This window comes from Poecilia reticulata, linkage group LG5 (genome assembly GCF_000633615.1).
Source record: "Poecilia reticulata strain Guanapo linkage group LG5, Guppy_female_1.0+MT, whole genome shotgun sequence".
NCBI lineage: Eukaryota > Metazoa > Chordata > Actinopteri > Cyprinodontiformes > Poeciliidae > Poecilia > Poecilia reticulata.
The window spans coordinates 9,001,347-9,025,206 of NC_024335.1; the positions used below are offsets into that span (position 1 = coordinate 9,001,347).

At 36.2% G+C, this 23,860-nt stretch overlaps 1 protein-coding gene across 1 annotated transcript in view; it reads right to left on the minus strand.

Moving 5' to 3' along the window:
- The window catches only part of LOC103464376 (potassium voltage-gated channel subfamily D member 3-like), an 82,181-nt gene that overhangs the window by 14,978 nt on the left and 43,343 nt on the right, over positions 1-23,860 (minus strand). The window contains exon 3 of the mRNA XM_008408426.2: positions 417-579. Within this exon, the coding sequence (XP_008406648.1) occupies positions 417-579 (163 nt within the window). The remainder of the gene's footprint in view (positions 1-416; positions 580-23,860) is intronic.

A 23,860-nucleotide genomic window follows, 5' to 3' on the forward strand; every position in this document is an offset into this window, starting at 1 on the left:
GACCTCCACCACCAGTGTCGGGCCCCGGGGGGAAGAGTATCCCTAATCAGCGTCGGGGATGTACACCCGAGTTCTCAGCAAATAACAGCTCAAATCTTCTGCCGGGGCCCGAGCGCCAAAGAACTGTTATTCATTTTCAATGAATTGTTGTTCATCCTTGCCATTAAACTCTTTAATCGTCTTTTCTACGTCTGAGTTACTCCAGGTTGAGCTGAATTATTCTGAAGGTCTGACATTTGTGATTAGTTTTTAAACATACAATGTTTATACAAAAAAAAAAAAAGTCTCAATCTTCCATTTATGAGCTCAGTAGATATTTCATCCCGGTCCTTTATTCTTTCTAAAATTCACAACCTGCCTTCCCTTCAAATTAGGTAACATGGCTGCGTACACTTTTTAGAGACGGTAAGCTTCACCTTCTGAGCTCGACGTTTGTCTGCCCGCTGGTTCTGGTGGTAGATGCGGCTAAAGTTGGACACGATGACAGGGACGGGAAGAGCAATCACCAGCACGCCGCTCAGGGAGCAGATGGAGCCAAAGATCTTTCCAGCAATTGTCTTCGGGACCATGTCTCCGTAGCTAAAGGGAAATGAGAAGAATTCAATTTAAAGCACATACAAGGATGTGAAGGAAGTGTTTTGTCCCTCACAGATTTCTTCTGTTTTTGTTTTCCTGTTAACCAATAAGTTTTATTGTTGCACAAAGATAMATTGAGTAAATATCACACATAGATTTAATTGAGTGCAAGAAAAAAATAATTCCAAACAAACTTGGGCAAAGGTGAAAAAGCAATTGCCCCTAACAAATAACTGGGTTTGCCACCCTGGGCAGCAACAATTGCCATCAAGCATTTGCAATGATTAACATAAGTATTTTACAATGAAATGTTTGGCCGGTTCTCTTTTACAGAAATCTTTTAAAGCAGCCACATGGAGAGTTTTTGATCATGATCAGCCCGCTTATGGTAACAATACAGCACTTCAATTGGATGTAAGTCTGGAATTTGACTAGACCACTCCAAGACCTTTTTGTTGCTGATCATTCTTCTGCTGCTCAACACATGATGTTCTTATACTGAAATGCTWTGTTAGTTTTATATCAGATGAAATTAGACACACACTTTTCAAAAGATTATGCTTTAGTCTCCTCAAAAATAAAAKAAAAGATTCCTAAAATGTTTGTATGCAAATGAAAAACGAATCTTTGTGTTCCTTTTGGACAGGGTTTATTTCACCAAGAAACTCTCCCATTGATGACATTTCTTTCTTATTGTTGAACAATCAGAAGAAGGCCAGGCACTGACCTTACCTARGGTAAGTGAGSCCTGCAGTGCAGTAGATGTTGCTCTGGGTTATTTGGTGACCTCAAGTATGAGTCATGGATGAACTGGAGTAATTCTGGTAGGCCCACCACTCACTCCTGGGAGGGTTCAACTGTGGTCCATGTTTTCTCCACTTGTGGATGATGGCTCTTGCTGTTCTTTTCAGGAGTCTCACAGCCTAAAAAAAATGAGTTCGTAACCCTTTCCAGTCTGGATTTGAATACTTTTTTAAAAAAAAAAGTTTTTGAATTTGTTAAGTTCAGGTCATAATAGGTTGCTTTTTCAATTGTTTTAATCTATTTTGTGTTGTTTGACAGGTTTAATATAAGTTTTTTTCTTTTTCTACCTAGATCTAAGTTGGTTTGTTTGGATGTTTTTCTTAAGTGTGACATAAAAAGCAAAAACAAAAAAAAACATAGAATACGTTTTCACAATCCTATAGATTTATGGMTTCATACAAATTCGGTGTCTTTCCATCCCTTCTTCTCGCAGACAGAGGTGGTTATAGTTTACTCTGTCTTTTTTTCTCTGAACACAGCTCTGATGAAGAGTCAGAAGCAGATATAAAAAGCAGTATTACAGTACAGGGGCAACACATCCTCGCATTATGGGCTCTGTCTCTGCTAATGCAGATAACAGAAATTCATGCTGTTCCTTCTCATCAGAGGTACAAGAAAGGAACAACGAAAGCAGCAGTGACAAAAAATGCAGTGACAGAAAATGCAACCTCAATCCATCAATTTCWACTCCAGACAGGCAGCCATGTTGAAGATTAAATGCGTAATACCTGATAATACCATCACAGTCACAAACACCGAAGCCACTTGTGGGCCTGGAATCTTATCACATCTTTTTAATATAAAAATAACTTTATCAACATTTTTATCTTTCAGTTAAAATCTAAGTTTACTGTTTTCTTTTTGCCAAATTTGCATAAAACATGCCACCACACAATTACACTGCGAACACAATTTCCCGCTCCACATTTTCATTTCAGACTACAAAGGCTGAATTATCCCAGCACCTAATGCAGTGGGGTTTTCTGAGAACAAATTCTAATTTGAATCATAAGTTATGAGACTGCACTCATGGGCAGGAATGCAAAACAGTTTCCGAGTTTGAGACAGTTTYGATTTTGAAGGTCTATCTTCGGTACTTTTCTGAGCTATTTGTCATAACAAAACCCTACGGACCTTTGACATATATAACACTTTCACAGAGCACATATATATATATAAACAGAAATGTTTTTCTTTTTTTTCTATCTACATGTGTAATTTGAACTATGAGACTAACAAACAAAATCCTCAGGTTTATGATAGATCATAAATGTATAGCTTGTTGTACCCTTGAGGAAAATTTGTCTTGGACATCATGCGCTAAACAAAACTTCTACCACAACTAAATACACTACAAAGAAAAGAAAAAGAAGATATGTTGAACCAGTTTTCAAAATAAACATATGTATTATTTTTCAGACAAATACTCCTGACACGCTAGTCAAGACAGAACTAGAAAACAATAGTAAGTTCTGCTCCTCCACAGAAAGCATAGTCACCTTGATGACAATCATCTTGTTCTGTGTTTGGATGACAAATTGATGCTTGTGAGCAGAAATGAGTGGAAAAGCTGCTCCATGTTCTATTCGCTCGAAGTCAGTACTCCGTTTAAAGCTGCAATTGAGCTCTGAAAGACATTACCGGGTCATACAGTTTGCATGGTTTGCACCAACATATGCGTGTTTGTTTTTTTTTTTTTTAAAGAAGAGGTTATTAAGCTCAAGTAATATGGTCACAGTCTGGCTCCCTCCTGGAAACAAGAGCCAAACACACAATGTAAACAAAACACGAGCATAACACAGTTGTATTTCATTCAATATCACAGATTTTCAAGCATTTTGTTTAGATAACCTGATCTATTGTTTCAATTCTTCAAAATGAAAATGCTTTAACTACTTTATGAGTTATAATCTCCATGGAATCTGAGGAAAGATCTATATCTTCATCAGTTTAGCACAAGACTGTCAATTTCACACTTCTATAGTAATTCAGTCAGGGTGAAGACTTCAGCAACACTCAAAATATGAGGAAACAATCTTATTGCCACAAGCTGAAACAACTAAAGTTGGTCTTCAAATAGAGTTGTTTCCTAGTGATGCTGGAGTTTTGACCTTTGACCCTCTCCATGCACCTTCCATCCATGAAGTCTCTAACTTCGTCAGGGATGTTAGAACCACTACAATTTTCCTATTGACATTTTTTTCTCCCTTTTTTGTCAGTTCATATTTTGGGAGTGTTAAAAAAAATAAAATTCTGCAGTTTATCTTTCCAGAAAATAATCCATACTTTATATTACTAGATAAATATGTTTCAGTTAGCAATGAAACAACTTTGCTCCAAAATATCTGCCATTCACATGTCTGTAGCCAACCATGTTGAATTAAAATTGTGAGAACAACACATTAGTAACTGAGTGCTGCGAACTTTGGCAAAAACCTTAAAAGCATTAGCTCAAATTAATGAGGTAAAATCGGTAGTCCTGCAGTTTAAATTACACTGCTATATTTAACRAGAAATATTTTAAAAACTTGCAGCATAAAATAGGATTACCATTCCATGTGGTCTAATGAACAAATGTGTTCAAAGTGATAAAAATGTAATGATTTAGTCGTAAGCTTGAATGTCTTTGTGTTTGGATGTGAGTTCTGTGTTATGTCAGCTTCATAGAAGCCAATGGGAGACTCTGAACTCTGCCATTGCCCTAAATGGAACATAACAATATTACGTCTTTATTTTATTCAGTTTATCCTTCAATTGAATAATTCAAAAATAAATTCTGAAACTATATGCTACTAAATGTCTGACATTAAATGCATGAAATTGACAACATTTACCCAGGGAATAAAAGGACAAAGACAAACCATCACTCAATGTATTACCCGGGGTGTAGTGCTGGATTGCAACATGATAAATCTTTCAAAGGCATACACTAAAAAAATCAGAGCATGCCATAAGGACTACCGTAATCAGACACATCAATTTATGTCTTTGTTTTAATAGCTTACAGGGTTTTCACAGGAAATTAAAAAAGTTGTTTCAGAGGCAGTGTCTGCAAAATGGGTAAGCGGCAACATATACTCTGATTTTTGTGAAGTATAAAATGTAAAACTAGATGTAATACATCATAACTGAAAACGTTGTTTTGTTCAAAGTGGGCAAACCGCAGCTGAGCAGAGGAAAGATGTAAGAACTGTGTCACGGGAGAGGATGTTGGCGTTACTTTGCAGCATGTCTGCACACGGGAATGAATATAAAGCAGATAGTTGAAAAATACAATGCATGCTCTGTTTGTTTTTGTGGGGTAAAATAAAGGTTAACAAATATTCACAGTTACAGTTTTCAGCTTTTTCAGAGCTGGTTGTCTCTCTCATACATCATCCTCTCAACAACATTGAACCTTAATCTAACTTGTTTTATTCATCCTTTTTTTAAAATAAACTCTCAGTAGTTTAGACCACTTTCAGCAGCCCTCAGCGGCAGGTTAGTTTGCCCTTCGTGTTAGCTGTCCCCTGCTGATGTAGCCCGGCCTCTAATTTAAACAGGAGCTCACACAGGTTATGATGGATGGTGCTTTCTTTGCAGTGGCAGCAGGTCACACAAACTCATATCCCACATCTCTCATATGCCTTTCAGTGTAATAACAGACATCAGATTGTTTCTTGCTGTTTCTTTTCTGTTTAATCCCATTTCACCCCCTGTTTTCCTTCATTCCCCCTCTGGTTTTCGTCGTTATCACCCCATTCCTTGCTTCCTCTCCTTAGAATAAACAAAGGTCAGACAGTATGTCTGAAAATCAGCTCTACAACTTCTGCACACCTGCAGTCCCCCAGGACAAGACGGTCAACCAAGTGCTCCTTTTTACTTTCTAGTAATTTAGAGGAGCAGATTAGTGTAAGGTTCAGCAATGAGAGTTAAAACGGAGGTCAGAAAATGACAAAACTGAGGGAGTAACAAATAGCAACTTTGACACAGGTTGGGCATTTGTCTGCAACGTTGCTCATCTTACAGTTTTTTTCATCTTCTTATATTTAAACCKGCAKTTTAAATATAAGAATGAACACATACACAGTCGACAACAAACACAATCCTAGTAAACACTTTGGATTTGTTCCAAAACTAATAGTTACCATTGGTCAGCAAGCCTTTTAGTGTTTTCAGTGAGCTGGCTTGTTTTGTTTGACCAAATGTTCAAGTACCTTTTAGAGAGGACTGACATTCTCCAAACTCCATAATTGAATCTACAATGACATCAATCAGCAGTGATTCAAGCATCACATTGTAGGCCACAAAGGTTCAAGGCAGATTATGTAAGCACAATAACAACAATTTGCAGGCCTGCAGTACCAAACAGCAAACATATGTGTATGAGACCAAACTTAACGAGGTTTGAAGCTTTCCAAATGTACAGAGCACGTGTATACATCGCTAAAACTGATTTCAAATTCATGGGAAAAATTTTATTTTTATTTCAGCAAACAGCCAATGCTTGATCAAAAACACTTGAGAAAATGTGATAAACTGTTACCTATTTGTGGCATGTTAGTTTATAATGAATTGCAACAGATGGACAACAGAGACCTTTGTAATGAAAGCACTCATGAATAATAATATATGCAAATGTGGTCCAAGGGCAATATGCATGGTAGGTTTTTGCCCTTTGCTTTCCTCCATCAAAATCTAACCTTGTGCAGACTTTTTTAATATAAAGAAAATACATCTTAATTTACATTTAGATTTTCCCCAAAAGTATAAATAAAAATAATAATTCAACACCTCTCTTTCAGAAGGTTTTGTGTCAGTATCGTGTACGATTAATGTAGTTGTGATTTTCTGAAATTGCTTCATGTGATAAGTTAGCATGAGGTTGTGTCTCTTTTTGCAGGTGCCATAAGCAGACTCTGCTCTTGACTGTTTTTCATATTGTGACCAACAAACATTTTTTCATTGTTTTTGAGCCTGTAAAGTTTTTCAGTGAGTCATAAACAAAAGCAAACAGTGAATCAAGAGATTTTAAGCATAAATATACATATCAGAGTATTTTTTCAAGTAAAGTGAAACTTTGTATTTAAGTTTCCATATTAAATGGAATACATTTTTACAAAAAAATAAACAAAATAAATAAAAAATGACAGCTTGAGTCAAGCTAATGAATAAATAATCCAAAGTGAAACTCCTGTTTGTCAGGAATGGTGTGGTGGTTGGAGGTGAGGAGAGACGCAGGGCCCAGATTATAGATGAAAAATGATGATTTAATGATGACGATGAGCTCTGCAGTCAAAGTACAGGCAGGACAGCTGAACGGAAAGCTAAGGTTCACACTGGTAGCAACTGACTATAAACAGACTGAAACGGGAGCAAAATCTACTCAGGACTTCCCAGTACAACTGAAACGACTGGCATGCGACATAGACTAACGACAGCTACAACATGYGTTAGACAYGTAAGACAAGGACCCGACAAAGAACACTGACAACAGGTGAGACTAAATTCTCACGGGATAATCAAGGGAACGAGACACACCTGGGAGACAATCAACGGGAAGACGCAGAGACGGAGACACAGGAAGCAACTGAACACAAAAAAACTCTAAAAATAACTACACAGAAACACGATCATGACAGTGTCCTATGATTAGTCTCATGTTCACAGGTTTATGTGTTCTGAATTGCAGCAGTCAGTAATTCAGTTTTAGCTGTCTTGACTCACGTGTGTTTAAGATGGTCTCCAGTAAATCTRAATTTAATTAGCAAATCTGATTATTGTGATTCCATGACACCAAGTCACYGAGTCTGTTTGATTTGATACTGAACTCATTCCTTTCAGGATCTGGTTGTTCCCATTGATGTGGAATCGGGAGCAAAGATTTAGTTTATTAAAAGATAAACAAGCATAAGATAAAAAAAAAAATCATGACTGGATGAATATGATGGTAAAACTTGTTRGGTGTTTGGTTAATGGACAGCCACAGGTTTTTGTTATTTTTATTTTTTTTCTCCTCTCCAGCTATGTTGCTGCGTTCATGTCAGTGTACCATTTAACTGCTCTCTTGACATTTCACTGAACATCTGTTGTTTATCTGTCCTATTTATACAGCTTGTCTGTATACTAATTAGAAAAGGTTAACAAACAATAAGGAAAATCAATTAACTGTTAGGAGATGCTCCCTCCTAACCTCCTTCTTTATTAATTACACTACTGGGTGYGAAAGTTTATAATTTTATGACATTTCACCTTGCAGCTGTCACTTTTTCTCTGAGTTAATCTCTACCATTATGTGCAGATGCAAATTTAAATACATTCTCATGCTAATTTCAGCCTTGAGTTTTGTTGAATGTCTACATAAATAGTGTAGAAGGTTCTAAGCAAATGAATACCATACTAACATAATTTGTGCTTAGCATGCAATGAGTTTTGAAGAGATTTGAGGAGTATAAATAAATAAAAACATTGAAATTCATTTACACGAATGGCGAATAACGTTTTAAATTTTTAAATTCTCTCTTTGCATACTGGGACAGCAGTTCATAGCCTCAGGAGGTGTAAAATATTAGACTTTTAACTGTCAAAATCAATACTGTGTTGTTTTTTTTATCCCCAAATGTATAAATATAGAGATAAAAGATCTCCATAGGTATTACAGCTGCAAAGAGTTTGTCTACACATAACAATCCAAGATAGCAAAATATCTTAAAACTGCAGTAATATTGCAATATGGTCAGTTTTAATAAATCAGACCTGAGGTAGCTTTTGGTCTGATGATGTGTTTATTATTTGATCTTGGCAGATTAATATCTGATTTTGCTATGGATATATCAAATTTATGGATTAAATCTGTACTTTAATCACAGTCTCCATTGTTCTATCAGCTGTGTTAGGGATCGTTAAGCATTAGGACTGTGAACAACACATTTGGGAGAGAAGTTATTGGTGCAACACTAAAACACTTTGCTCATGCAACAGAAAGGCACGGCATGTTATACAATGGGAGATATTCCACATTTGCTGAAGTAATTAACCAAAATACCASGTATATTGCACCCACATCACTTTTGTAGCACTTTCTACGTCTTTGTCTGACGAACACAACCAGTGATAAGTAAAGGAACTGCTACAGAACACCGGCAAAATCTGAAACCTGTGTTTTTAGAAATTGTATTATAAATACACTGAATGTGGTGCAGTTAATGCATATCTGAGACCATGTTGACATTTTCAGAGTCAGATAATTTCTCTTCATCACAATATTTAAATGAAAACATCAGTAACTACTCAGAAAATAAGATATATCTTCTTTTAACCAAATATATATATAATATATATATTTGTTTAAATGCCTGAAAGAAGCAGACTTTTGATTAGCGTTGTGCAACAGCAGGTTATCGACTCMGTTAATGAGGGGACGGACCTTAAAAGAGCAAGAGGTGAGAATCATTTTGTGTCGGAACTAATTCAATCACACAAAAAAATCATCATGTGGCTTGTTTACTGCACAAAAACCTTTCTGAAATGTTATTTATTTGAAAATCACGTTGCTGCAAAGAGAAACATTGAATTTCCTAAAATCACAGCCATAATGATGTGCGACACATTTTAAGGCATATGAAGTGTCAAACATTATTACAGTGAAAAAGCCATGGAGACATCGTAGAGAATGTCATCTTTCATCAGCTGACAGAGAAGAGAGCAAACCGTGGAATCATTTGTCTCATCATCTGGCAGCCTGGAGTCAGGAGTCAGCAACAATAACAACTAACCCCGTGGTCACATCGCCATCGCTTCATAATAAAACTTCAGTTTTCTGAGTCACTGCTGCTGGAAGCGAACAGCCTTTCTGCTATATCAAAAATTTCCTCAAAGAATATAGGAGATGTCCCTTTGGTTTGGTGTGGGGAGGGTAAAAAAATGCACTTGATACATTTCCATCACATGAAGTCAAAGAAATGCATAAAGGGACTGTAAAGATTTCAATAAATAAACGGAAACATAAATTCTAATGTTTTAACATAATGATTTGCTTGCTTTACATTTGCCAACAGCTTAAATGGTTAATCTTACTGAGGTAACTAATAGTATGAGATTCTTTCAACTTTTTAATAAGATGCAACAATTAAAGCCATGCATAATAATCAGTGTTAAAACAGATTGTTTGGTAGGTTGTTGTACGTGCACCACCATAGATGTTAATAACTTGCATTTTATATCTCACAGAAGTAGGAACTAAGATCTGGAGATGATATTACTCCTATCTAGAGCATGCTTTCAGAGAAACTTGTTGAATTTGCTAATTTTGGTGCAAACTACTATGACGAATATAAATGTTTTTCCCCTATTTTAATGCATTTAACCACTAAAGAACCACATTCACAGGTAGAAGATTGAGCATCAGAATATGTGTCAGTGGAGACATGCAAAATAGAAGGTATAGCTGCAACTTTCGTTATGTMTTTTATGTTCAGCAGCCATACTGGACAGTGAATATGACTGAAGTCAAATTTCTTAGTCTAAATTTTGACTTCAGGGTGCCTTCTTGGTCTATGATTGTTGTTGGAGTACAAATACACTATTAATTGCAAAACAAATTAACATTATAGCAGCAATGACTGTTTTCAATGTACACTGTCAATATTGTTTTCTTTTCACAGTTGCCTGTAATAGAAGTATTTTTGGAATAATGTGGCAAAACCTGTTTTTTAAAATATGTTTGCAACAATTTCTCCTACAGAGAATTTAAATCCCATGAAGATTAATTAATAAAGTTTTTAAAATTAATTTGTAAGACTAAGCAGATTTCAAAATATACCAATGAAAATATATAATTTCTAAGTAAAAAAAAAAAAAAAAAAAAAAAAGCAACCTGATGTAACCGGTTTAAAATCTCAAATTACTTTTACAGTCTCCAATAATTAGGTAAACTTCCCCCTTTGTGAAATTCACTTAGGTAAAAAACAAAATGTCTGAATTTCACCCAAATTCACACAKAAACAAACCATTTSAGGCTTTATTTAAATGTTTGTCCTTAAGATGTAAGTCTCYGAAAAGTCTCAGTCCGTCAAACCTMCATTGCAAGCATTTTAAATTCACAGTCATGTGTAATGTGTCATTTTTGGATTTTCTTACACGTCCTCTGTAATCACAGATAATAATTCCTGCTTAATGTCTTGAAACGAACTGGCATTCCCAATATTTTTCCTGGTCTTCAACTATGTCCATAKTTACAGTCAGGTGTAGATATGTGGAATATAGTAAGAAAGTAACAGGTTCAGTAAAAGTATGTCATTCAAAAGTGTTATAATAAAGCATAAATTGTCAATTAATATTAAAGCATTAAGACACAAAAATAATTTTCCAGGTTTGCTAGTGCAAGGTAATGATAGAGAAAAAAGACTGCAACGTATGAATAAACTGCAGCAAACAGGCAATTAAAAAATCAACTTACGTTAGAAATGCAGTTTATTATGTGTAGCCATGGTTACATTTGTCCCAACATTCAAAGACTATTACAAAAGATAACAGGCAAAAAGTCAAATCGAAATAATGTGGTTTTTGAACAAGACTTTATATTTTACAGTGTAATATTTAACTGACTTTTTTCAGTTTGAGTAAGGAATTGAAAGATAAGTTGCAAGATCTCTTAAGTTTTTGGTCTATTTAACTGCTTTATGTAAGTAATGATGATTTGCATCATTTGCATGAAAAATCCATTTGGAAAGAGAGTTTGAGCAACAGCCTATAATTTATCTTGCAAATATTTACAAAGCGAGGACAGAAGGCTGTGTTTGTTATAATCCCTCCTTTCTTCAGTCTAAGGGGTGAGAAAACAGGAGGCTTGGAAGTCTAGCGATTATACAGCTTATTCAGTGGAGCTTTATGCCAAAAAAAAAAAAAAACATCTTAAAAATAGAAAGTCAGAGAAAACTCTTGTCTGGGCAGGTAGAAGCTTTTAAGAAGCTCAGCGGTCACTGCTGAATTGGTTTTACCTGTCAAGATTCTCATTGTTCGAGGACGCAGTGGAGAGGAAATTCCATATCACCAAAAAGGTCAAAGAGTAAAAGAGACAGCTCAATATAGTTTTATTTCAGACAAGTAGGGCCCTGATCATTAAAACCAACTTTTCATGCCTGATCAGTTTTTTTTAAGAGTGATTCTCAGCAATAGACTGGTCTCATCTCAAACCTACAGTAGTAGCTCCAAATGCWCACAGAACACCTCCTGTTTGTCTTCCCTCTTGTCTAATTATGTTGTTTTTCACTCAAAATGGTTGCAGTTGTGCTCCAGCAATGATGGTTTCCTACTGTTCCATATCAGAGTGCTTAACCTTGATGTCAGCAGCCTCTGCAGGAGACAAGTTCAGTGTCTTTTCTCACCAGCTTACAAGCTCATCCCAGAAGTTTGTTTTGAAATCAATTTGTTCCACTACACACCAGGATGACCCACAGTTTCTGCCGGTGAGTCCAGCCTGGCCCTCTTCTGACTCTGGATACACCTGGTGAGACATTGTTATGCCAGGGCTTATCCGCAAAAATAAGGCCTGTTTGTGGGACTAAACTCAGTAAATCAACAAATTTATTATGCTCCAAAATTGCACTTGCAGAGTTGCAAAGGGGGCTAGTGCCTTTCTTCATTGGTACAYCCAGTCGCCAGTCCATTGCAGTACTTGCTTTCCAACATTTGTAAATAAAAATACCACAAAATCCTTTTGCAATCAACTACTTTCAGATGCCACSTACATAATGAATTGTCCACCTATTTTAGGGAGGTTTGAAGGACAGTTAGGTTACAAAACAATCTCCCAGCTCTGAACATCTCAAAAGGCTCTGTTCAATCCATCATCTGAAAATGGAAAGCATATTACARAATTGTTTTGACCCTCAGAAACAGGTGTGGCAGACAGAGCCTGAACCAGAAAGGAAGCTAGGAGGCTTGTGGTAACTCTGGAGGAGTTGCAGCAATTCAGAGCTCAACTGGAAAGATCAGATAAGGTGATAAATATCAAAGCGGGTCTTTTTGAAAGGAGGTAATACACCATCTGTTCAGGGAAGAACAGGGATGGCAGTTTCATTATTTGGAAATGTAATTCTTCTTCAGTTTGGTAAAAGTTAAAAGGAAGATAGATGAAAGCAAAGACAGGGAGAAAAAAATCAACTGAAAGAAAAGGTGTCCGAACATCAGTTACATATACCATTCTGGCTTAAACTGATATGTTTTTCATTTGGAAAACCAGTTATGCGTTTTCTTCTAATCCAGTTATATACTGCTTTGTGTTGGTCACATTAGTGTTGGAATGACAAAAATATAAAAACATGAATACTTTTGAAAGCCACTACACGTCTCTCACAATTGCAAAAGAAACCAGTGCATGGACGCTGGTCAAAATTTCCTCCAAACTTTTCTTCTAAATATGTTGGCGGTAAAGAAAACTTCCTTCTAACATGAGGAGACCTCAAGCAGAACCAGAATCTGACAAGCTTTCCATTTCCCTCTGCTGACTCGAGAAGTAAAGGAACATTAAAAGTACATGCATTTCCAATTTCCGCTCCTCCCAGATGGAGCCTAACTCTGAATCATCCTTCTCTGTTCTGTACCTCTTTCCAGTCATGGTTGCGCATGCTTCCTCATAGAGTCTCTCCATTCTTTCAGATGTGTTTCATTGACAATTTCAGCTACACAATCATCAGAAGTAATGAAGCATAGCATCCTGAGGATGTGACAGGAAATTCATATTTGTTTTTTGCGTACCAATCTGCTGCAGAGATGCAGTGACATTTGCAGCAGAACATTCAAAAACAATAGCATATTATTGGTGGGCCATGCAAAAGGATTTATATCTCATTTTTCTCACTAGAGAAACTGAAAAATCACAGTTTTTCAGACTGTGATTAAACAAAACACTACCATGACAAAGTACTAACCATGCTAAACCTCACTAAAATAATGAGCTTCTTTCCCTACATCATTCATATGACTGTGCTCTAAATCACAATCTTCCTTATGGTGAATAGAATGTAAACTACATCGTATGACTACAGGGAATAGCAGACATGCTAATAAGACCCTAATGATGAACATTCTCAATGCTAGAAATATTTCATGATGAAATATGGAGAAAAACTCATTAAATTCTTGCAAAGACTCAATATTTTAATAAAAAGCTAATACATCAGTGTGCCAATATTTTATATCATTTCTGTGTGAAACATCATAATTATGGTTATCTCCTTTTATCATTTMATTCAGGTAGAATATTCTCTTCAAAAAGGAATCTAACTTGTCTGATCATGAATAAAAATGACAGAAAAAAGAGCAAAAAGTCTGCTGCTTTCTGAAAGGCCCATTTATGTCGATATTGCAAAAAGACTAGGGAAGAAGTTTGTACATTTAAGGTGGATTAGCTTTCAAGCAACGATGTCCAAGGGTTTTAAAATCAGTTTGAGGAACCGAGTCTAGCTCCGGAAGGTCAGAGTCTCTGTGTAAGTACTTACAAGTCTGATGTATAATCAGGAACTTGACCATGAAAAGCTGTGAAAGTTAACACCTAATTTATACACCAAGTGGTAAAAACTCACTGGTAATCAGTGAGACGTGAAAATAAGAGTGATACAGGTCCTTCTATTGACTTCAATCAGGAGTCTAGTCTAAGTTGTGAAGTAAAATTATGCAAACACGTCTTTTCAAAGCTTAACGGAGGGTAATTATTACGTAGGTTTTCCTTAAAGTCTGACAGATCATTTATGGGGTTCCAAGTCGTTAAACAAGCAGAACACCTGGATGCCTGCCATTCACATCAAACTGGTCAGAGATGTTACATTTATGCATAGTGTATTCAATAGGGACTTGACACTAAAGGGTGGGTGAAACTGTTTGGCATGATGACAGAAGGTTCTAGTTGAAAGATAACWATTGAGGAKTGCCAGAAATATTTCACCACTCTACTGTTTTCCTGCCAGTCCAGAAGTCTCATTTCTGGCCAGACTGCTTGAAAAAGCAGTTGGTCACTAGACAATACTAAATGATTAAGGCATTTAGGATCACATTTTTTCTAGCTTGCAGAAGATCAGTGTCTGGAACACCATTAAGGTTTTCCAGCTGTTTGTTTGTGATAACAGGYCTTATAGCTCATCTTTTTCAACAAGACAAGTCTCTGTTTGCTTGTGAACATGAAAGGCATTTACCACAYGTGTTACCACTATGCCATTGGTTGAAACCTGATATCTAGGCAGTGGGAAACTATGATGGACTGTATTGGTTTATCAAGATCACAGTTAAAATGTAATCACGATACACAATGACGCTGCAAATCACAGCTAGATGAACATTAGGAATAACATTTCTATTTTACTTTTGGCTCATACACACAAGGAATGCTTCCACAGTTAGAAATTATCTTTCCACAGCCAAGCTGCTACAGATTGATGCTCACRGTGAACATCAGAGAATGTGGCATCAGGGGGTTTCTATGTTGGACAAGACTGCCATAATTGCAGTCAAAGATTTCACCCAGAACCAATTAGTTTCTCATGTCTACTTCAATTCTGTTTCTGTTCCCATTGACCTTAATCACCATTACCAGAGGTGTGTCTAAAATGAAGGAGCTAAGGTTCTTGATAGTTTGTGCTTGAATTTTCTCCAACTATGATGTGACTGAATGCCACACAATTAGCAGATGATCTGGGGAACTTGCCTCCTGTGTCATATCWGGGGCAAGGAAATGAAAATGTGCCAATTAATAAGCAGGAAGTCCTGTCCTGTCATTCTCTCCCTAATGGGCCAATCTGGTATTCTGTAAATGAGCTCCAGCACTGCAGCTACAAACTCTGCACTGACTATGGAGTTGGATAGTGGATCACGTCAACAAATTACTTCAATTCTCTTTTAAGTAGGTCAAATTTAAGAGCATTTAGAAGGTCAAAATATTGATAGTGAACAACGTTTTAAGAAAACTGTGTTGTGTGTTACTCCAGTTAAGAAATGTGAACTCCTCCAGTACGGTTAAATTGAGCTCTAGTCCATTCCARTTGCAAAGCAGAAAAGGAGAGTGTCCTTTCTGCAGTACTATTTCTCGCCATTGATAAGCATTTTAGATTTATAAAAGGAAAACATATTGAATAATYTTTCTTACAAAAGTGATTCTTTGAATATGCGGTAGAAAAACAAAGAGCTGCTCTGAGAGTTAACCCCACTCAATCCAAYATCAACATGTTAAAGTACCCTCAGATCTCAGAGATATTTATTGAGAGAAGCATTTCACCATGGTTACAAATTAAACCTAATGTGATAGCAGAGCCAGCCCTTCTTTAAAATGGCCTCATAGGTTGGTTGATCATGCAGGGAATTTTGATCTACAATTATTTTTTCAAACATCAGACATTGCAGTGGTACAATTATTTGCACCATGATCTCACAAAGATAATATATCCAGTATGAATTTTAATTGAGCAGAAGTCTCTAGGAAGACTTAAATTTTGTCCTTGCTTAATTTTGGATTTCCTCTGCCTTCCTCAGACTGTGAAAACGTGCATGTTGTGTCTTATTACAGTGCATCTGGAAAGTATTTACAGCATTTCACTTTTCCACATTTTGCTACTCCATCTATCCATCCATCCATTTTCTTTACACCCTTGTCCCTTCGTGGGGTCGGGAGAGGTGCCGGTGCCTATCTCCAGCTACATTTTGCTACTTTACAGCCTTATTCTAAATTGTATCAGATCAATGTCTTTCTCCAAAATTGTACTCACAAATGCCACGACAATGTGGAAAAAATATTATTGAGTGTTTTCCAAAACCCACAAAACTACATTTTGTAAGTATCCACCACCTTTGCAATGAAGCTCAAACTTTAACTATCTCCACTGATTGTCCTTGATATGTTTCTGCAATTAAATTGACTCCCCTTGTGGCAAATGCAACTGATTGGACTAGATTTGCAAAGACACACACCTTTAAAAGACCCCACAGATGACAGTGCATGTCAGATCGCAAACACCAAGCATGAAATCAAAGGAATTGTCTGGAGATCACGGAGACAGGATTGTTTTCAGGCACAAATCTGGGACAACTATCTCTGCAGCAACCCACCAATCAGGCCTGTATGGTAGAACAACCAGATGAAAGCCACTCCTTAATAAAAGGCACATGACTTTTGAAGCTTTTTAGCAAAACTGAGATTATTATCAAGCAGTGTTTCACATGTATGTGTTATTACTTTCTGTGGCACTTGAACTACAAAGTCACATATTTTTAAAGAAATTAAAACTCAGATTGAAAGACTCGGAAGACTGTTTCTATTTTATTTGTTTTGGACGGCTGGATCTGTGAGAGGAAGATTGGGGCTGTGAGGCAGCATTTCAGGGGCATTGAAGTGGAGATGAGTCTGTGTAGAATCAGTTGGAAGAAAATGTGCAAAAAGTGTGTGACATAATTTTGTCAGTGGAGTTTTGCACAATTTTGCATTTGACATGATTAATGTGATGTTCTGCAGCAGGATGAATTGATATGGGTTTAAAGGCTGTCAAAGAGGGACATGACCTTATCCATAATAGGCAATTGTTACAGTACTTATTTTTAACAAGCATGGTATCAAAATAAGATTGGGAAAAAATTGTGCAGAGACTTTGTAAATGTGAGAAACTGTATTTCATGTCTTCTACGTGTTTGTGTGAATAATCTTTTGTTGTGATGACACCACTTTAAAATCTGAGAGTAGTGATTGTCAATTRGCATATTTTGTACTGCCATGTTGCCATGTTACAAATTTTGTGGGCAAGCCCACTGAAGCAATCAATAATTACAGGACAGTTTTTCCAGTTTCACTTTTTTTCTTATGCTAGGATTGACCAGCACAGACTCGGCTCCATAATTCACATAACGAGCTTGTCCTGCACTCATTAACCCACCCAAATCTACAGTCAATTTTGATAAATGAAGCAAACWATTTTTAATTTACATGTCTTGGGCTTTTTAAATTACACTTTCATAAACAAAATTAGATTTTTTTTAAAGCTCATCATGGTTATAAAATCTACATAGCAGAATTTCAGTAATTCTGCTGTGTAGACAAGACATTTCTTATCTTTTATGTGATGACGCCTTTAACGATTGTTTGGTTTTGGCTTGTTGGGAATAATTTACCACACAGTGCTCAGCATTTGGTACCAGTGTTTCCTGTTTGTTGCTCTGCTGCTCTCTTYCAACCAATAGGGAAGTGTGTCTCAGTTGTTGCTGTGTATAAATGACATTAACTTTTTTGAATTTGTATTGAGAACCATGATTTCAAAATCAGGCTGTTGTAGGAAATGAAGCTAATTGCTTAATATCAAACATGATGGAACAACAGTTAAAAGTTTCAAGTGATGTTTTATGAAAGTATAATTTAGTTTGAATTGTAAAAACTATGCTGTGTGTATGAATTTTTTATTTTTTGTGATGACTAATCTTGTAGAACAAACACTATAAATGGAGAGAAACACCTGCTCACTATTCCAACTTTTTAACAGCTTACTSCAGACCTCAATTTGTTAGTACACAGTTCAGTGGTAATCCAGTCACACACCTGTGCTGACATCCTGCACACGYGTCCACCTATATTTACTGTATACCCCTTATCCTCCAGTCAGCTGTCTTTCCATCTTGCTCCATTAGAAAGCATGAAATGAGAAAAGAAATGAAAAAGCTTTCTCTGGGATCTTTTTAAAAAGCCTCCTAAGTAGGTTACGTGAGAAAGTAGGCTGCYTGAAAGACTCAAGAGACCCAAGGAGCTACTGTTGTATCACTCAAGAGRAGAGGCATCCCACTTCAGGAGTCCACACAAAGGCAGGAGGGATGGCAAAGGCTAGTTGTGATATTTGTGAGGCAGYGTGGTGAGCAAAATTGGCCTAAAATTCACCCTGCAGTACAGGTGTCATTCAGAAAGGACACGTTGACTAGAAATAAAGTAATGGCACCTCCAAAACAGCAGATACATTTGATTATTTACTAAAACTAGTAAATCAGTTATCCTAAAATCAGCTATGGCAAACAACCACTCTGAACTCTACCTTAAAGAAACAAAAAAAAATTGTGCCACTTTTTTTTTTTTTACTTGAGGATATTTAACTTAACCAAAAGCATTTCTTCATTTCATCATAACACATAATGACACAAAATTAAATCACAGGAAGGCATGAAATTCATATTAATTTGTTCTATTTCTGTGAAGGGCAATAAGCAACCTAATACATCACAGAACCGCAAGAAAAATGCATTTTTATTCAGAATAACCTACAATTCAAACCACACAAGATGCTCATCCTCCAAAGACTTTTTTACTGAAAATATATTTTCCTGCCTGACTGAGTAAATGATTAAAAATGTAGCCACAGCTGAAAGATGGCTTGTGCACTTTAGGTATTTATTTACACATGTAAGATGAATGGGTACATTTAGGGATTTTTTTTTTATTATACTCTATTGCTTGTGGTCAGAAATGATGAATTCAGCTTTAATAAAAAGTATTCTAAGAAAGTACCTTAAAAGTACCACTATGCAATAAAATAAAAACACCTTTCTAATCTCTTCGCAACCTTCATGGCCTGTTAGAGCATGACTGGATCATGGGGAATTAATAAAATAAGTACTTCAGCATGAAGGCAATCATTTACTTCCTGCACTTGTCTAATCCTTAAAAGATGCTCTCCTGCAGTCTCATTAATGATCTTGCCACATTCTSCCACAGTGGCACGACTCACGAGGCTGAGACTTGGGATGACTCACTTAGACCACAACAGGATAACGCTATGAATTAGAACACAACAATCAAAGTGTTGCCACTTTGTTTCAATGAACCCATTTAAATCTGCAGAGCTCTCCCATTTTTGCCGGTTTTCTAGACCTCCATCATAAAGATCAGATTCTCTCTGGACACAATAGGCAAAATCTGAACTTGCATTATTCAGCATCATGCGCAGGTTTGGTGATTCATGGTGAGGAACTCTATACTCAGTGGTATTAAAATGATAAACTAAAAAATACTTTTTCTTATCTTATAACTGAATATCCTAAGTTATGCTCCTTGTGGATTACTTGGTATTTCAAGTTTCATGACCAGGAAATCTAAAATGTCAGTTTATTTAGTTCGCCTGTCACAATAAACAAATTATAATAAGGACAAATGACTTTGCAGCATTGTGGTTAGGTCAGTTTTAAGAAAACAAGGACTACAACTTTATATTAAAGTTTTATGAGCCCCTGCTTTTGYTTTCTAATTGACTCCTTCCCTTCCTGTTCCTCTTATTCTTTCCAGCAGTAAATGTAATTTTATGGTTTTCTTTGACAGCCTAACATTAGTAAATAGTAGATTTAAAGAGTAGTCTGAAAGCCACACAATATTTTTCMCTGTACAAGCCACCAGTGCCGCTGGGCCTGAACACAATTTGGAGGTGACCGAAGTTCTGCCCATAAAGGTGCCCTAATGCAGCAACAAATGCATTACCATTACCATCCTATGTGGCTGAGGGCTATTTATTGGTACAAAGGGGATGTTGATTGGAAGTTACAGCTGCTGACAACAGTTCAGCTGGAGAGTGGACCTTTTCTTTTGTTTGAAAGCCCCCAGTCAAGCCAGGACACACTTTGACTTGAGAACGCTGATAGTGCTGCCATCAGTGTGTCATAAGGTCAGAGGTTTGGCATGAAGCTAATGGGTCCACTCCCACTTGAAATGATTCTCCTATTATGCCACTGCGGCCACCAGACTCATCCATGCTTCACCTGTAATCTTAGTMCTGAAGAGGCCTGCAGGTAAAATCAAGCTTATCGACAGGATTCTTTAGGACACACTCTTTATTCTATAAGCCACACAAGCAAAAGTCAGCAAGCCAGAACAGATTTGCTTTTAATGAGATATAATTAAGGTCTGGAGAGAAAGATGGAATCTAATTAAATGATAACAGCATACACTCTTTTGCCACTTTTTATAAGGGACAATTCACAGCTAATTACGAACAGCAATCAAACAATGACTCTACAGAAAAGGTGTTTTTAAGTAATATTTTTTCAAACTGTGGTTTTGTTCAGTTTAATGGAACAAAACCACTGTTTTTGTTCCATTAAATAATAAAACAATAGTAAAAATAGATTTTTTTTACTGCTAAAAATAGATTTAATAACCCTCTCAATTTTGAATTCCATAATTTGGTCCAAACTATGAAAAAAAAAATCATACATCATTTCAAACCAAAATACTTCTRAAGCACATTACCCCCTAGAGAATGTATAAAAGTTTGTTTCTTAATATATATAAAGATATTTCTAGGATATCAATAGCAGTGTTCCTCTGCTATATTTTTAAGCTGCTTTCTACTACTGCAGCTTAATAAAGACACATGCCTAACCCTGAGCTATCCGTTCAGCTCATTCAAAACTCCAATGACTTTCTTGCCTCTGATGTTTCTAATTAGGGAATCTGAGCTACAGGAACTTTGATTTTCCTTATTGGTTCAGTAAAGCATACCCCTAGGCTGACTAAATTATGGAAGGCTAATAAACAGAGTCGGTTTCCTTCCGTACTTTGAACATTCAGGAAAAACAGAGGCTGTGAACAAAAAATGAARAATAAAAATCATATTAGTATTCTGAAACAGTGGAAATTACACAAATATGGCTGAATTTGCCTGGATCCCAACATAGTTTTTTAAATGTCACTGTTTAATAATCATCTCTACAAAACCTTGAGATGAGGAGTTTGAATGTGATAGAATTATTTTTTTAAAACTTTTCTAAATGTTATATATATATATATGGGAATATTTTTACCAACCTGAACCATTCAGGTTGGTAAAAACTGCATCACATTCTCTTTTCTGAAAATGTCCTTCACTGATTTCTGTATGAGATTTAAACTTTTAAACTTTAGAAACAGTGTTGCAACTATTCCTCTCTTTTTCTTTCCCCTGGTAAGTTTTGTCCTGACCTTATAGTTAATATAATTTGCTCAAGTCMTTTCATTCGGTTTTTTAAAGATYAAAATCAATACAATTAAAATTAATAAGCTTCACTTCTTGTCTGAAGTGAAGACCAAAAGAGAATCAGTTCATTAGTCGAACTCAGTGCATTATTTTATATTATGAGGTGTGATTATTGTGAGTGTTAATGTCACCTATAAGCTCTGCTGCATTGTTTTTGAAGTGATCAAAGGTACAAAGGTAAAGCTCTGACTGATGGGAGTTTGGATAGAACTAATGAGCTAAATATTTTTAAACCTTTTCTTGCTTAGCATCCTCATCTGCTGCAACCACACAGACAACCTCTRCAGCACCTACAGCCACTAAAGCACTGAAACGCCCTCTGGTTTCWTTCTGAATTGTCTCCATTCGCTGTTCGAAGCTCAKAAAGCTGCGGAAAAAGACCTTTCAATCACTGTCACAGTCCTGTCTGTCTGATGTGCACTGACGTGTCAGCTTACACTTGTGTTTTGTTTTTAAGAGCAGAGACACAGTGATATAGAAGTTTTCTAATCTTCGTACAGAATAACATTTCTTCTTCTTTGCAGTGATGTATTTCTGCCAGAGAAAGGGATTTTACGCAGCTGGACTGACAAACACTACAGGTGAAGTTGGCATCAAACTCAGCTTCCTAACAGCCTGTATAGATCGTGAAAACTGGAGTTAGTCTTCCAACACCTAAAACTGTGCACCCACATAGCCTTAATGATAGTGGCTTTCTCTAATAACATGTTCTTAGAGTMTTTAAGATAATGTTATTCTCTCAGTRTTTCATTTATGTACGCATATAGGAATCTACTGAGCCGCAGCAATTTCCCCCTCGGGTTAAGGCTGAAGATCCCTCTATTCAGACTTTGTACAATGTAGATCAAGCAGATAATAAAGTAAGATCCTTGTTGGTATATTGAGCTTTTAAGACTTCTACCTCAAATATTGTAAAATCTACCCTTAAAATTATGTTTGTGTTGTACCTTGAAACTATAGCTATGCACTTAACTTAAATGCCTTTTAAACAACTATTCTTTCCTCCTGTTTACATCACTTACTGGATTTATTTATGGGTAGCACCTAAGACTGTCAGCTGCCAGAAGTTACACATGTTGCATGTAATTAATATGTTTGCATAAAACACCTAGTCATGCACACTGATGCACACTGTTTAAGAAGTCGGTGAGTTAAACAAGTGCACCCAAAAAAGGCAATGATGTTATTTTAATCATTTGTTTTTATAGTGCTAAAAAAATATTCAGAGAGAGAAAGGGGAAAATATTTGGGGAAAATATCTGAGCAAGACGTGTTAAATCTTAATGTAGAAATATATATKTTTAGGAAGAGCAGAGCGTATTTATGAGGATGCAGAATTTTGAGATTGAGCAGTGCACCATTTGAGGCAGAAACTGTTCAATTTCAAAATTATTTTCAGTATAAGAGAAGGATTTCTGATTTTCAAAGAAAGTTAGTCAGAAAGCTATTGGAACACTTTTCTTTAAAATTAAAGGAATTAATTATGAAAACTTTTAATTAAACCAAATAATAAACACTGAAGGTTTCATTGGTGTTGGAAAGTCAAAAACGTGTTTTTCATCCTTCAAATCAAACATTTTCACTTTGAAAAGCATTTTAAAAACAAGTTCCACTTTCATGGCCAAAACAAATGACAAAATTACAAGTTTCTCTTAGAAAACGTGAATTAGAAAAGTTGACGTTCAGACCTTTCTTGAATGAAAAATGGGAAAAACRCCTACATTAGTGCAACAACATGACTTTTTTCAGCTGATATTTCTTAGATATAGAAGAAAAACATAAGCAAGCTCAGTGACAGCAGMACATGAACTTTGCTATCAATTTTAGGTTTACATTAAGTAATTCAGAGACTATTAATTTCTGTTTGTGCATATTGCTCTACATGCTAAGACTTTAAACAAACACTATTTACTCTGCTGGCCAGGAGCAAACAGCTGTGCAGATGTGATAGGTTTTAAATATTAGGCAGCTAAGCATCCCAGAGCTACCTGAATAAATTATATTTGACATTTTCAATGAGGGGGATAATGCAGGGAATCTCGGTCACAGGAAATTACTATTTACCTTTTTTGGTTAAATGAAATTTAGTCACTTTTAAGGGTGTTATGTGAAAATTCAGCTGTGTGAATTTTACCATGTCTTGACTTTGTCTCCCACCTTGTATTTCATTTCAGTCTCTTTATCTCCCAGTCTCATCACTCAATCCCCCAGTCTTTCCTTTAAGCCCCTCCATCTGCTAGAAGAAATGTGACCAGTATGTAATAACATGGAAATGGGAAGGACTCAACAGGGAAAGATGATCTGATCCACAGTTCAAACAAATACAGGCACTTACTTGTCCCATGCTATTTCATAAGTCTTTGGTGAATTTAGCCTCCAAGAACATGAAAGAAAAGAAGAAAATTCAGACTGTGGTATTTATTATTATGTGGCAAAATCTTTGAAATGCAGGTACATCTCAATAAAATGGAATGCAATCAAAA